This window comes from Malurus melanocephalus, unplaced genomic scaffold (genome assembly GCF_030028575.1).
Source record: "Malurus melanocephalus ecotype Western Australia unplaced genomic scaffold, MMel_1.1 scaffold_59, whole genome shotgun sequence".
Taxonomy (NCBI): Eukaryota; Metazoa; Chordata; class Aves; order Passeriformes; family Maluridae; genus Malurus; species Malurus melanocephalus.
This window is the reverse complement of record NW_026623291.1, coordinates 1298593-1313217: the sequence shown is the minus strand read 5'-3', so window position 1 is coordinate 1313217 and position 14625 is coordinate 1298593. Positions and strand designations below refer to the sequence as shown.

General features: G+C 60.3%; 1 protein-coding gene across 1 annotated transcript; it reads left to right on the top strand.

Annotated features, from left to right (window-relative positions):
• Positions 1–573: 573 nt before the first annotated feature.
• Positions 574–14133, top strand: KIAA1755 (KIAA1755 ortholog). The gene is made up of 14 exons (XM_057365995.1): positions 574–1074; positions 3856–4053; positions 4512–5811; positions 5920–6084; positions 6615–6738; positions 7048–7165; positions 7796–7882; positions 7967–8083; positions 8417–8515; positions 8769–8917; positions 9875–10013; positions 10281–10403; positions 10975–11166; positions 11269–14133. Exons 1-14 carry the CDS (start codon positions 1072–1074, stop codon positions 12244–12246), a joined length of 3792 nt encoding a protein of 1263 aa, XP_057221978.1. The 5' UTR covers positions 574–1071; the 3' UTR covers positions 12247–14133.
• The last annotated feature ends 492 nt before the right edge of the window (positions 14134–14625 follow it).

Sequence of the window (14625 nt, the reverse complement as noted above, 5' to 3'; positions counted from 1 at the left end):
GAATGTAACAGTGGAAATGAYTCCAGCCTGAGCAAGGCACAGAGAGACCCAGAGTGCTGGACSTTGTGCACAGCGCTGGCAGAGCTGGTGACACTGTGCCCACAGTGCCTGGGGCTGGGRGAGCTGTGCCCAGCATGCCTGGTGCTGGGAGAGGTGTCTGTGCCCAGGACTGGCAGGGCTCTGTGAAGCAGCACTTTGCCTTAGCAGACGCCAAATCTGTGGCTTTGGCTCTTATGCTGGTTGTTTTTGTACAGTTCTGGTGGCTGAATCCCATGATCCTGCCCCTCAGTTGGTCCTTCCCATCCCTGGAACAGCTCAAATCTCCAGAGAGACACTCACTGTCCTGCTGCTGCACTTTTGGGACAATTCAGGAATGGGAACTGGGAGCCACAGGATGCATCTGAGACACCGATCAGTGCCAGGGGACCACACTGACCCTGGGGGAATTGGAAAAGAGGGAGACTCCCACCTAATGCATGTATGAACACATCTGCACACATGTGCACGCACATGCACGTGCAGCTCCGCATGTTCTCGGTGTATCCAGGACCCTCCGCCTGGAGTTGCTCGGGGGCCGGCGGGGTTTGGGGGAGGACACCCGCTACAGCCGCCTCCTGCCACCCCCTCGGGGTTTCTTTTTCCCTCTACTCCCATCCCATCCCATTCTGCCCGCGGGGACACAGGGGACACAGCGCACGGGGGGCTCCCGCCCGCGGGCACAGGAAAGCGGCCCCCCGGCCCCCCCCGGCTCTCTCCGGGCCACCCCCTCCAGCCCCCTCCCTCCCCTCTCCCGCCCCGCCCCGCTCCCGCTTTCTTCGCCGTTTCTTTCTTTTCCTTCTTTTTTTCTTTTCCTTCTCTTTTCCCCCAGAAGAGGCGCGGCGGGCGGAGGGGGCCGGGGGGGCCGGGGCTGCCCGCCCCCACCCGCGGCTCCGGAGGCGCCGGCGCCGGGAAGAGCGGCCGGCGGAGCGGGGACCGACCGGGAACCCCGGCCCGGGGAGAGCCGGCGAGGAGGAGGAGGGACGGGACGGTCGGTGCGGCGGCCCCCGGCCCCTCTGCCACTTCCTGGGAAACATGGTAATTCCTGTGGCATCCCCGTCCCTGCCGCTGCCCCTCCCCGTGGCTGCCGGTCCCGCGGGCACCGGGTGGGCACCGGGTGGGCACCGGGYGGGCAMSGGGTGGGCAGCRGGARCGACAGAAGAGTGAGGTCGGGAGCGAAGGTGGAAGGAGGTGCAAAGGCAAAAGTGGGTGGGGAGGTGGGAGTGAGGGCAGAGGTGGGTGGGAAGGCAGAGATAGATGAGAACGTGGAGGTTGGGTGTGAATTTGGAACAGGGTCAGTGTGAAGGTGGACGCTGGGTGTGAGGGTGGAGGTCAGTGCGAGGTTGGAGATGAGGTGTGGAGGAGGATGTGGCTGCGGCTGCTCGGGCAGGTGCGTCCTGCGATGCTCAAACTTCCCTGCAAAGTTTGTCAGGGGGCTGGGAGCAGCGAGTGGGAGCTGCTGCGAGAGCCGTGCCAGCACAGGGGGATGCTGGCCAGCCCGAGCGGATCATTGTCACCGCGGCTGGCACGTGCCGTTGCCCCGGGCTCTGTGCTGAGCGCGGCCTCCCGCTCCGGGCCAGGCTGAGCGCTTGCATCGCGTCCTGCCAAAGATGGTGACAGCAAGAGCTGCCGGAGAGMCTGAGGAATTGGTATTCAGGACTGGTCCCAGGCTCAAACCTCRCTCCTTCCTGAGCAGGGGGGAGAAAGGAGCTGGAGCTGAGTCACCCTGTGGCTTTGGGCACAGGTTAAACAAGTTCCCTGCACCAAAACCCCAAAGCCCAGCCTGTCTTGTTGGTGTAAACCACTTTAAAAATATGAGTATTTGGGGAGAAATATCAATCTCTATTTAACAGCACTTTGGCTTATTAAAATGGAAATAGCTTTGCAAATGTAAATCTCCTTATGCTCCTAATGCCTTTGTTCCAGCTCCGCTCCCTCACAGCGGGTGGAGGGACTGGGATAACTGGCTGCTTTTGGATTCCTATGGGCTCCTGGCCGGCCCAGATGCGGCTTCGCCTACAAACTTGGAGCCRCTGCACCATGGTTACCCCAAAAGCCTCCCCCAGTGATGAAGTGCTTTGTGACACTCCATGAAAACATTTTTAGTCAGTCATTCCAGGCCAAAATATTCCCCGGCACAACCCGGGCTGTGTCTGATCCCTCCATCAGTCCCTGGCTGTCCCCTGGCACTGGCTCACGTGGTCCCTGCCCAGGATGGAGTCCTGGGTGATAGGACGAGAGGAAAYAGCCTCAAGTGGAGCCAGGGRAGGGTTAGATTGGATAYTAGGGAAAAATTTCTTCATTCAAAGGGCTGTCAAGCCCTTGCACAGGCTGCCCAGGCAGTGCTGGAGTCACCRYCCCTGGAAGGATTTAAAAGACTGTTGAAGGCAGGGCAGGCCATCCTGGCTCATCTCTCATGGCAGCGTTTGGAGCTGGATAGATCCTCCGTTCTGTTGCAGATCATCACCTCGGTGTTGGGATGGGGAGGAAGTTGAGCTTGGCAGTGCTGGGCATGGAGGTGGTGGGCACCTGGGTGGGCTCAGCACTGGGGACCAGGTGGCTGCACCGGTGCCCCACTGGAGCAACATGGAATGGGCAAAGCCCAGTAGGGATTTTCCAGAGAGAGATCTCCAGTCCATTCTAGGAACTGTGCACACAGTAAGACCAAGCTTGAGGAGAAAGGTCCAACGGCAGAAAGCCTGGACAGGAAACATGCACTGGCACATCAGGGCCCTGAGACAGGACTGGCTCACCTCTTCCTCTGCCCAGCTCTGTGACTTCTCCTGTCAGGTGCAAGGGGAGGAGACTCCTGTGTTGAGACATGGAAAAAAGTCATGAAGAATTAACCAGAGCATGACTGCAAAGTGCTTTARCTAAAGCGCATTAAAACTAATTAAGCTGAATTAACCGTGGCCCCTTTGTCTCTATATGGACTCCTGGACCAGGGATTAGCTGCCTGAAACTAATGCTCACCTTGAGCTAATCCCATGGGACTTCCTGGGTGCTCACATAGGAGCAGGACCCAGCTGCTTGGAGGATGCTCCTCTCCCTCACTCACCARTGGGGTCCCCTGGACAGCTGTGCCAGTCATCCCCACACTGCTTGGAGCACAGCCTGGGCATCACAGGAGCTGTGGGATGGCTTCCCTCCGTGTACCAGCCATGCCAGCTCTGCCCAGACAGCCAACAGCTCCAGCAGCACCGAGAGAACGAACTGGGAACTGCTGGTTCACACATGACACAGACTCAGTGTCCTCACCCCAGCCTGGGGCAGCGCGGGGGGATGCAATGCAGCAGAACACTTCCCAGAAAATGCAGGAGTAATTTTGAGTTTGGCGAATTCAGCAATGAGTCTGGACCAAAACACCCTATCCATCTTCAGATGTTTGTCCGTCCTCCCATCTGCYGCATTCCTGCAGCGAGCTGCGGAGCCCGGCACAGCCCCACGATCTGTCCTGTCGGGTCTGACTCCACTTAACCCCTCGGCTGCTACGGCTCCTCCGCCTCCACATGGCCGGGGGCCGAGCAAGGCGGCTGCTGCCTGCAGGGCTTATCCCAGACTCCACAACTCGGCCCTGGGAATCGGACCTGCTACGCCCCTCCTGTGCCGTGCTTGCTCTGCTCCACTGCCAGCTCCCCCCATATCCAGCCCAGGAGSGTTTGGAGCACCTGAGCTCAGCAGAATCACCAGTGTGGGTTTCCCAGGGCCTGATAGCGGCAAGGGGCAGTGTGGGATGGTGGGCAGAGGCAGGCTCAAGGGGAACRGTGTCCCCACTGCAGGGCCATTCTCCCACCAGTGACACTTCCCTCTGTCCYACAGGATGCCGGGACGCTGGATGCRGCGGTGCAAAGTGCTCTCCAGGCCCTCTACCCRCCCTTCGAAGCCACGGCCCCCACCGTCCTGGGCCAGGTGTTTCGGCTGCTGGAGTCCAGCTACCAGGGCGATGGGCTCTGCTGCCTGCTCCAGTTCCTCATCCCGGCCAAGCGGCTCTTCGAGCGCCTGCGGCAGGCGGCCTGCGTAAGCCCCCGTGCCCCACCACGGTGCCTCACACGGGGGGTTTGCCCTAAGGAGTCCTGCCTGCATGGCCACACTCACCTCTGGGCTTCCTGCCTGCACATCCACTCCATCCTGCACAGGGACCATGGCACTCCCAGCTCCCTGGGACTGGTCAGCACACGCAGTCCCTGCAATAAGGGCAGGGAGACTCTGGGGTCATCTTGTCTTGATCCTAGAGAGGCTTAAGCAGGGGTTTTCCCTCTGTAAGCACATGRGGAGACTCCCCACACTGGGAATAGCCATGGCTCAGGGTGGGCTTGCAGGGCTCTGCTGCARGGGCTTGGCTCAGGGACATCCTTTGGGTCACCAGGCTCTTTCACCCCCATCCTGGGAGCCGGGCAGCGGGAGCGCGTGGGGGTGGCTGGGAGGCTCCCAGCTGGCAGGGCTCTCTCATGCGCTCTGTTCTTCCTCCCTCCCAGGCTCCCTACTTTAACCGCATCTTTCTCCATGAAGGCTGGCCCTTGTGTCTGCACGAGAAGGTGGTCGTGCACCTCGCGCCGCTCAACCCCCTCCTGCTGCGTCCCGGGGACTTCTACCTGCAAGCAGAGCCCTGCGAGGAGCACACGGCACGTGTCACCGTCAAGCACCTGTCCCTGGACCTGCGCTCGGTGGAGGAGACACCGGTCCCCGAGGCCACCCACGCACTGCTCTTCACCAATGCGTGGCTGGAGGAGGTGAACAGCACCTGGGCYGGGGCTCCCCTGCACACCTGCCTGGTGGCCACCGAGAACGGYGTCACCCCACTGCCGTGGAGCCGGATTGCCATGCCCGAGTTCACCGACAAGCCCGGGGCTGGAGCTGACACTGTGTCCGTGGGTGCCCGGCATGAACCTGCTCCTGAGCCYGCACCTGAGCCGGCAGCACCCGGCACACCTGTGCCCCATGGCACAGCCAATGTCCCCACGCCCTACAGCAACATTGTGGGCACCATCCCAGGCTGCAAGGCCACCTCCTGGAAGTCAGGCCAGGGACGATACCCAGGACTCATCAAGGTGGAGCAGGCAGGGCTGCGGAAGAAGCCGGCCACGCTGGCTGTGCCCAGCCTCTGTGAAATCATCAGCCAGAACCTGGAGGGGGAGTATGTGGACCTGCTGGAGCAATCCCAGGAGGACATGGACCTCCTGAGCAGATCCCTCTTGCCTACCTGCCCTCCAGGGAGAATAAGGGCTGGGGCCGAGGTGATGCTCCCCTGGGCAAATGGGGGACCGGGACCAGAGGCCTGGACCTGTGGAGGARCACTGAGCTCAGAGGATCCCTGCAGCCCGAGTCTGGGGAGGAGGCTGAGCCAGGAGCCAGGGCCACATGGCCCAAAGTGCCGCCAGCGAGACTCCTACATGGCCGCGCTGCAGAACCCGGTGAGCTTCGGCTCTGGGCTGATGGCGGCCATCCTGGAGGAGCCGGACAGCCCCGGCCCCGAGCTGGCCCCTGCCACCCCCCGTGAGAGCCCCGCAGAGCACAGGAAGGGGGCTGGCAGCCCCACGCTCCTCACCCGCCGGTCCTGCCAAGCGACTCCTGGGGTGCCGGGGCAAGGGGGGTTGGTGCAGCGGGGCAGCCCCCGGCTCCCCCCAGGTTCCAGACACAAGTTCTCCTTCCTGAAGGGTGCACGGCTCGGGGCAGCCCCTGTGGATGAAAGAGTCACCAGCCAGCACGAGGGGGCCTGGAAGAAGATGTCGGCCATCTATTCGCCCAGGATGGGCAGAGCCAGGGCAGCAGGGAAAGGTACCATCCTGTGGGGCTGCAGGGCCTGAGCAGGCACTGCTGGGGCTTTGCTACTCCTCTGCTTTGTTGAGTGTCAGCAGCTCCTCTCTCCTCGTTCCCCGTGCCCAGGTACGAATGCAGCCACTGCTGCTCCCATGGAGGAACGGTCCCTGGAAAGTGCCAGCTGCAAGAACGGTCCCTCTGTGCCCAGCACGGGCACTGCTGGTCGGGAGCCCCCAGCCTGGCAGGACCTGCACGCTGGGCTGCTGCGCTCSGGCATCATCTGCCTGCCAGGTACGCTGGCATCATGAGCTGGCATGGTGAGAGAGGTCTCTGGAGGGAAACATGGGCTGCTGGAGAGACTGTTCCACAGGAAGGTTTCAGGGCTTTCTTTGCTGGAGGCCAGAAATACTCCAAGCGGAAAATTTCCTTTCAGCTGGGCAAAAACATTAAAAACATATAAATGCAAGCAGCCTGCACAGTGCAGCTGCCCCGGTCCCAGCCGCCCCGAGCCCTCCCACACCATTCCTCTCCAGTGAAGCTGTTCAGCTTTAGCTGCCAAACACTAAACATTTGGCTCCTTCTTTTTCCCAAGAACCAAAACGCAGTAACAAAAACCATCTTTTTCTCAGGAAAAATGTCCCCAGCAGTTCTGGAACAGGCATTCACTGGAACCCCCCTCCCCTGGCTGGCTCTGCCCCTCCAGAAGGGCCAGAGGGGCTGCACCATGGCCGCCCTGAGCTGAGTTGGGTGCCCCAGCCCATTGTGGGGTGCTCAGGTGTGGCAGGGGGCTGTCAGGAGGGTCACTCACCCTTTCCCCACAGGGAGCTCGGACAGGATGGGCAGGGCCCTCCTCGTGGTGACCACCAGTGGCAGTGCCTGGCGGGCTGCGTGGTGCTCAGCTGCGGAGCTGGCRAGGCTCATCCTCTGCCTCTGCTCCCTCCCCAGGTAAGGGCCAGCAGGACCTGCYAGGGATCCCCAGCTGCTGCCAGGCTCAGGGCTCCCAGGCAGAGTTGGGATGGGTGCCCAGCATCCCACACACGCTGGTTTGGGCWCATCCCTGAGGACCCTGGACCATGCCCCTGCCAGAGGCACACGCTCTGAGCCCGTGGCTGCAGCATCCCACAGGGACAAGGCCAGTGCTTGTGGCTGTGGGTTCCTGCCTGCCTGCCTGGGGRTGCAGAATGTGGGAGGGGGCTTTGAGAGGGCCCTGCCCCAGGGAAGGACCCCCACTCCTGCTGTGTTTCCCCTCACTAGGCAAGAAGTGAAGAATGGTGAGAGGCGAGAAGCGAAGGATGTTGGGCTCACGCTCGTGGTGGATGCTCGGAAGCAGCCGCCTGCTCCTGTCCTGTTCTCAGCCCTCCGCTCCGTCCAGGTATGTGTGTCCATGCCATAGACATGCCAGGGTGCCCCTGTCTGAGAGGGAGTGCTGCCACCCTTTGGGGGTCCCTCAGAGCCTGCCCTGTGCCCACTTCGTCACACGATCCCCAACAGTCCCTTCCCAGCCCTGCCATCACCCAGCCCTGTGGCATCACCCAGAGCCCTCCAGCATCCTGCTGTGTGAACTCACCAGGAAATGGGCTCTGCAGTGACAGTCCATTGTCCTGGCAGAGTCCTCGTGCCAGTGCCCAGGYTGTGTCACAGGAGTGCCCTGTGCTGTCCARAGGCCAGGGGGTCCCYGCTGCCACAGCACCCTTYGCCTTTGCATGCCTRATAAAACCCATGTCAGCCCTSATGCTCMTCACATGGAGAAGYSTCACTGGTGTGAGAGAAGGGGTTCRYTCATGAGGGTCTCCCCASAGTCCTTTGCCAGGGAGCTGGTGGCTGTGGTGAGGTCATGGCCTGAATGACCTGTTTCCATCTCCCACACCAATGAGCATGGGAGCCTTTTACTTTGCAATCAGCTCACCAGCCTCAGCCACCCCAGGAAATCCCAGCACTGCCATGGGTGACCTGAGGGCTGCACGTGGGGTTTGCCCTGGTGACCCTCCCCTGCCTCCCATAGAGTGTCTCTCCAGGCTGCATCCACAGCGTGCTGCTCCTGGCCGAGAAGGAGCTGCTGTCCCACCGTGAGAGGCTGCCTGGGGTGCAGGTGAGCCTGTCCCTGTGTCCTGGGCTGGGGTGGGACAGGGTTATTCCCTGCTCCAGGCAGCCTTACAAACCCTGTGCCCTGCAGGTGGAGACCCTGACGTCGCTGAAGGCTCTGGGCCGCCACATCGACAGCTCCCAGCTGCCCCCAGAGCTGGATGGTGCCTTCCCCTACTGCCACGGCGAGTGGGTTCAATTCTTCCAGGTGTCTGTTACCACGCCATGAGCCATTGCCTCACCTCCCCTGTGTCCCTCTGTCCCCACTGCATCTTACACATCCCACACACATCCCTGGAAGAGTGAYAGGAAGGGCTGGGAGAGGGGAATGAGGAGAGCTTTGAGCACGGGAGGGTCAAGCTCCTTCCTATCTGCTCCTGCCTGCAGCTGCCCATCCACCTCCACTCCCTTCCTTACCAGCTTTAACCCAGTGCCTCACAATATTCCCTGCTCTGTCCTGGCACTGCTCCACCTCCTCATCCTCCTCCTCCTCCTCCTCATGGCCTGCTGCCCTGCTGACCAGCTGTGTGTGTCCCCACAGAAGCTGCATCCCTTCACAGCCGGCCTCAGGCGGGCATCGGAGCTGCTGCAGTGGTGCATCCAGGAGCTGCGGAACACAGAYGCACTGGCAGGGACACAGGTAACAGGGGTGGCAGTGCCACAGGTTGGGGACATTCCCAAAGTGCYCATCTGCAGTGCAGCCACAGCAACATTTCACTCCAGTAGCCCAAAACGTGGCACAACTGCTCCTAGACTGGCCGCTCCTGGCCATGGGGCTGTCCCCTGTCCCCTCTGCTCCTGCCTGGGGTGCAKCCCCAGGTACCCGTCCTGTGCTGGCTGAGGCCCCAGGTGAGACACCAGGTAAGACACTCTGACCCTCCTTCCCTCCTCAGGATGCAGCTGCGGGCATCAGGAGGCACCAGGAGCTGATGCAGAAGGTGCTGAGCGACCCTCAGCTGGTGCGGGTGCAGCGCGAGGGCGGCTTCGTGCTGGCCAGGCTGCGCAGGGAGGCCGCTCGCCTCCGCGCCTCTGACCACGTCAGGTAGGACAGGGCACTTCTGCTGGTCAAGGGGTGCCAAGGCCAGGGACCCCCGGCTTCTGCTGGCTGACAGAGCCACCTCCCCACGGACAGCCCCGTCCCCATGAGCCCCAGCTGTTGCTGTGCTCTGTCCTGCTCTGGAGCACGGAGCACATGTCTGGCACAGCCCATTACAGGAGTCCACTCATCTTTACTGGGGAAGGTTCCAGACCCCTGGGAGGGTCTCCTGCCCTAGGCCAGATCCGTCACTGCTGTGCAATGCCGGCAGTAATGCCTCGGGCTGGGCTCAGGAAAAGCCACTAGATGGGGCCAAGTCCCGGCCGTGGTGCGCTTGGCCGGCTGTGCCGTGCTCATCCAGTGATGTCGCACTCGTCTGGTGATGTCGCACTTGTCTGGCCATGCCACACTCATCCAGTGATGCCACGATCTGGCCATGCTGTACTGTGGCCATGCCATACTCATCCAGTGATGTCACCCCACCTGGACGTGCCATACTCATCCAGTGATGGCGTAATCTGGCTGTGCTGTTACTCCTCCAGCCGTGCTGTAATCGGGCCATTCCGTACTCACCCGGTGATGTCGCTCTTGTCTGGTGATGCTGCACCCATCTGGTGATGCTGCACCCATCTGGTGATGCTGCACCCATCTGCAGATGCTGCACCCATCTGGAGATGCTGCACTGGTCCAGCCACACCACGCTACTCCATAATCCATGCATGCACAGGCAGCACTGATGCACTGCTCCCTCCTGTTCCCTTCGCTCAGAGGGGTTGGGCTGCCCTGATAGATGAGGCTTTCCCATCCCATGGTCCCTGCCATCCATGTCACTCCATGGGATGGGGAGATGTCCAGGTGTCTGCAGGGCTGGGCTCAGGAGCTGATCAACACAACGGGTCCCCTCCATCTTGTGCATCACCAAACTCACCTGGCACTGATGGCCCCTCTCCTCCCAATCCCCAGGACCGGTATGGAGTTGGCTGAGGGGCTGTACAGCCAGCTAGAGGAAGAGCTTCATGACCTCGTGTCCCAGTCCAACAGCTGCCTGGAGCACCTGGAGTTCCTCCGCAAGGTCCGCGAGCTCGAGACCGAGTTTGGCAAGGTGAGCTGGGTGTCCCTGTGGTGCCACAAGTTGAAGTTGCCCTCTGTGGTGTTCCACGGTTGAGTGTTTTGGTCCTGTTTCCTTTGTTTTTGATGATGGTGGGAGCCTGGAGAATGGCAGGATTGCCTGAGCATTGGTTTTCCTTGTGGGTGAGTGTGTGTGGCTGTGCCTGGGCTGKGATGGCTGGCGGGGGCAGGAAGGGGAGGTGCTGTGGACACGCTGCTGCCGTGGTCRGTCCCACCTTATCCCTGCTCTGCTCTCTCACAGCTGAGCTCCTGGCTGGAAGGGGAAGCAGCAGCGCGGCTACAGGAGATGGGCACTGAGGAGTGGAGTCCCGACAGCTGCCCAGGCTCTGCTGAGCACTTCAAGGAGTTCCTCGCCCAGGCCACAGTACGTCTGGAGGGACTTTTCTGTAACAGACATCCCCTGGGTTTGGAAAGAGGCTTCTGGGCAGARYTGGGTGTCCCCGGGCTGTTGAGTCACACTGCAGTTGTCAAACTCAGCATTGGGGGGACTCTGGGTGGTCCTGCTCCAGTGAGGGGGTGGCTGTGTTGTTCCTTGGTGTGCTGGGCTGGGTCTGCTGTCCCCAGYCCCTGCTGTGCTCCATCCATGCAGCTCCTTTCTCCTGCAAAGCCTGGGCATCCATCAGACAACAAATAACATTGTGATGAGGATCTTCCTGTTCCCCTGGATGTGTAGGCCCTTTAGTCACACACACACTGCAGGGAGGGCGAGGCATGGTGACCCCACTAGGGACAGGAGGTGCATTTGGTGCATTTTGAACCAAGCCAGGACACAGCAGACATATGCAGAAGAATCCCATCCCTTTGTTTCTTCTGACTTGCCCAGAAGTGTTTGCCGTGCATCWGTGATGGTGATACCCAGTGCTGACCCTGTGCACATATCCCAGGTCAGCACCATTCCCAAGAGTGCAGCCTGTTCCTTCCCGTCCTCCCTGCAGGCTCAGTACCAGCAYGGCCTGACCCTGTGCCGGGAGGCGGCCGAGGTCCGAGACACGGCGTTCCCCGAGGCAGACGCCTTCCAAGAGGCTGCAGCCCTTTTCCAGACAAAGCTGCTGAGCTTCTCCAAGCAGCTGGAACGGCGGCAGGCAGAACGGGAGCTGCTGCAGGAGCTCGTCCACTTCTCCAACAAGGTGGGTGAAGGGAGCACCTGGAGCACATGGAGTTCCCTTCCTTCCCCTGCAGGACCTGGGGCTGTGATGGCCACGAAACCGGCCRCTCTCACCTCTCTGTAGGTGGCGGGGCTGAAGGTGGACTGCCGGCAGTGCTCGGCCCGGGCACAGCGAGGGGAGGGCCAGGCGCTGCGGTGCCTGCAGAGATCCTTCCAGAAGCTCTCGGCRGAGTTCGCCCGCGAGAAGCTGCAGGAGATGAAGACTCAGGTGCGCAGGATGCAGAGCAGCCAAGGGCTGGCAGCCTGGACAGAGGCACGGCACAGGTACCAGGAGACGCAGCRGGTGCTGCAGGAGATGCTGGCGGAGCTGCAGGAGGCCTGGGGAGCACAAACCGATGGGCAGGGAGACTCCTCCAGCCCAGGGTCTGTGGTGTGTTGCACAGAGGCCCCAGTGTGCAGAGCAGCCCCCAGCCCTGAGCCAGCGGTGTTGGGGGGCAGGGGTGTGGCAGAGCAGCCAGAGAGCAGCACTGAGGGGCCAGGACAGCCCCAGGGGCCAGGACAGCCCCAGGCCAGCACTGCTCCTGGCTCCACACTGGGTGTGGAGCAGAGTTCCCTGCAGCCTCACTGCCAGCTGGGGCCTCAGGGTGCCCACACCTCTCAGCACCACATCTCTGCTGACACCCTCCACCCCAAACCCAAGAGCAAAGGCAGCCTGGGAGCAGCAGGACACCTCACCCAGGAGTGCAGCCAGCCCCCCCGGAGGCGTCTCTTCACCCTGCCTCCCTGGACACGCTTCCCAGGTGCTGACCCACCGTGTGCCASTGCTGTGCCCTGTGGGGCTGCCTCAGATCCCAGCACACCTGGTGCACCGGCAGGGCCACGGGCAGAAGCTGCCCAGTATTTCCAGGTTTCCAGCCAGAGCAGTTTCTCCTCTGAAGACTCAGATTCACAGAACTCCATGGAAGAGGCCCCAGCAGCAAGCCTGGCTTTGCCCAGGGACCTCCAGAGTCCCAGACCACCCTGTTCCTCTGAAAAGTTCCCCCAGATCATATACCTGGAGAACCACCACACTGAAAGTTCAGCTAAAGCAGATGCCAAGTAACCAGTCCCCCCAGCTGAAGCTGTTTCTGTCCAGCTGTGTAAGTCTTGATCATCAACTGGTTGAGACTTCCCATGCTCAGAGRTGGGGTGCTGGGACTTCTTACCCCATCCTCAGTTCCCAGAATCTTTGGTTCCCTGTCCTTAGTGCTCTCCCTGCTGTGTGTCAGCAGTAACCCCATCACCCGCTCACGAGGTTYGTTCACAGTCTACCAGGAGTGTAGCAATTCTCCCTAAAGTGCCTTTATCCCTGCCAGTGCCAGCCGTGTCTCGGGCAGTAGGGAGGGCTCCTGCATTGGAAGCTGTGCCTGGAGCATCCCAGGGAGTGCAGACCTGTAGATGTTCTGACACTGACTGCTCCCTGCTCTCCTGGGTGGTTTTACCCTGGCTGAGCCCCAGCAATGGGCCCTGCGTTTGTGTGCGCTCATTAACACGGGACTAACTGCATTAACATCAATAAACCTGAAAAGAAACACCTGGCTGGTCCTCGTGGAGGAGACTGAGAAGTTGTGTCCCACTGAGAACCAGTGTTGGGGTTCTCCGCCAGGCTCCAGCTGCTCCCACCACCTCAGCACCGTGCCCACAGGCAACTGGTGCCCCCATCACTGGCTGTGCCCACAGCCTGGCTCTCCTGCTTGCTGCCAGCCCCTTGCTCCTGCTCAAAGGACCCTTTTGTAAGGGTAAACCTCAGCCTCTCGTTCTCCCTCCCAGTACACGAGCAGAGTGGTGTCATCCTGCCCAGCCTCCCCACTCTGTTTTGGGAACGCGCCGTCCTGAAGCCTTGGGGACCCGTTTGGCCTGGGTGCGACCTTGCCGATCCCAGTCGGAATCAGCCTGAGGTCCCAGGGGATCCTGTCCCTGCAGGCGTGTCCTGCACCGCCCGTTTGGGCACCCTGACTGCAGGCGGGACCCCGGCACCGTCCGGCCACCCCCCTGGGCAGGCACAGCATGAGCTAATCAAGAGATGCCGCAGGAGAAGCACCCTCTGCCTTGGAAGCCGTTCCAGAAAAACACAGCCCTCCTCCCGTGCATGCTGCGCCTCGGCAAAGGGCACTCGCCCATCCCAGTCTGGCTGAGCATCACTCATACCCCCCTCAGCCTTGTTTTTGCCAGATCCCGAAGCCAAGCCCCGCTSAGCTCCTCTCGGGAGGTGACGGCCCCAGCTGCCCCCTGTGGGCGCCACCTCCTCCTGTCTGGGTCATTAACSAGGAATTAATGGGACCGGCCCCAGCCCTGCCCTGACACAGGACCTCCAGCCTGTCACCGCTCCTAGTCCTATACAACTGTTTGCCTTCTCCCTGTAATTTTTTTAGACTCCACCTTCCCCAGCTCAACGCTGATTTCCCTACTGATAATTCTGTCCCTGCTCCACTGAAATCCTGGTCACTGAGTCAGTCCATCCCATTCCTTTTGGTTTAAAAATCATTGTCCTAGATGACCCTGAACAGGTCTGCACATCCTGTCCTCTGTGAGCCTAGAGTTCATCCCATTCTCCAATAATGCCATGTCCTGAACAGCACCAAGGTCACCGAGCTAGGACATTTCTACCTTTTCCTGATATGTCCCTGCTCCCCATCCCAACTCCCCCCAGCCCAGTGTGCCCACTCCCCATCCCATGTGGCCAGTGCAAGCCGTGCCCACCCGGATGGGGCCCAGCTCAYTGAGAGAGACAAAAATCTGCCTCCAGCATCATTCCAAACCAAGCCTGACAGTTCCCYTGCTCAATTTTCCGCTCTGCTGAGAGCTGATCTGCTGTATCCCCACCATTACAGTTTTTAGGTTGGAGAAATAGCACTTTCCAGTGAAAAGCAGAGTCATTTTTCAAACCAGATGGAATTGCGATTTGTCTGAGTAAAGCAAACAATGACTTTCCTGTTGTTTTCTTTTTCCATAAGTAAAATAAAAAAGGATATTTTGCAAATGAGTTTAGCTGATAACAGAAAGGGGAATTTCCAGCCTGTGGCTGGAGGGTGAATCGTTTCCCTGGAAGAATCCTGGACACTGAAGAACCATCAGCCCCCACAGCTGGGTGGGCACACCTGGATCGCTCCTTCCCTCCTACCAAAAAGTGTTTTGCAACATTCTGCAAAAATTTTCTTATCTCTGCTGATCCTTCAGTACATGATTTATGACTCCCAAGTTTGACCAATTAAGCCATAACCTTTCCAGAAAGGCAAGTACTGGAGTTAATCAATGTCTCCTTTCCCTCATGAAATGGCAAAATCATTTGTCAGGGGCTGGCAGAGATCCAGCAGTGTGAGCTGGTGGGTGTCCAGCAGCGTGGGCTGCTCAGGGTCTGGCAGTACCAGGGTGAGGAGCAGTCAGCCCAGCCTTGGAGGGAAGCTCACACAAGACCCTAGGAAATGTTTGTTTTTTCTGGTTT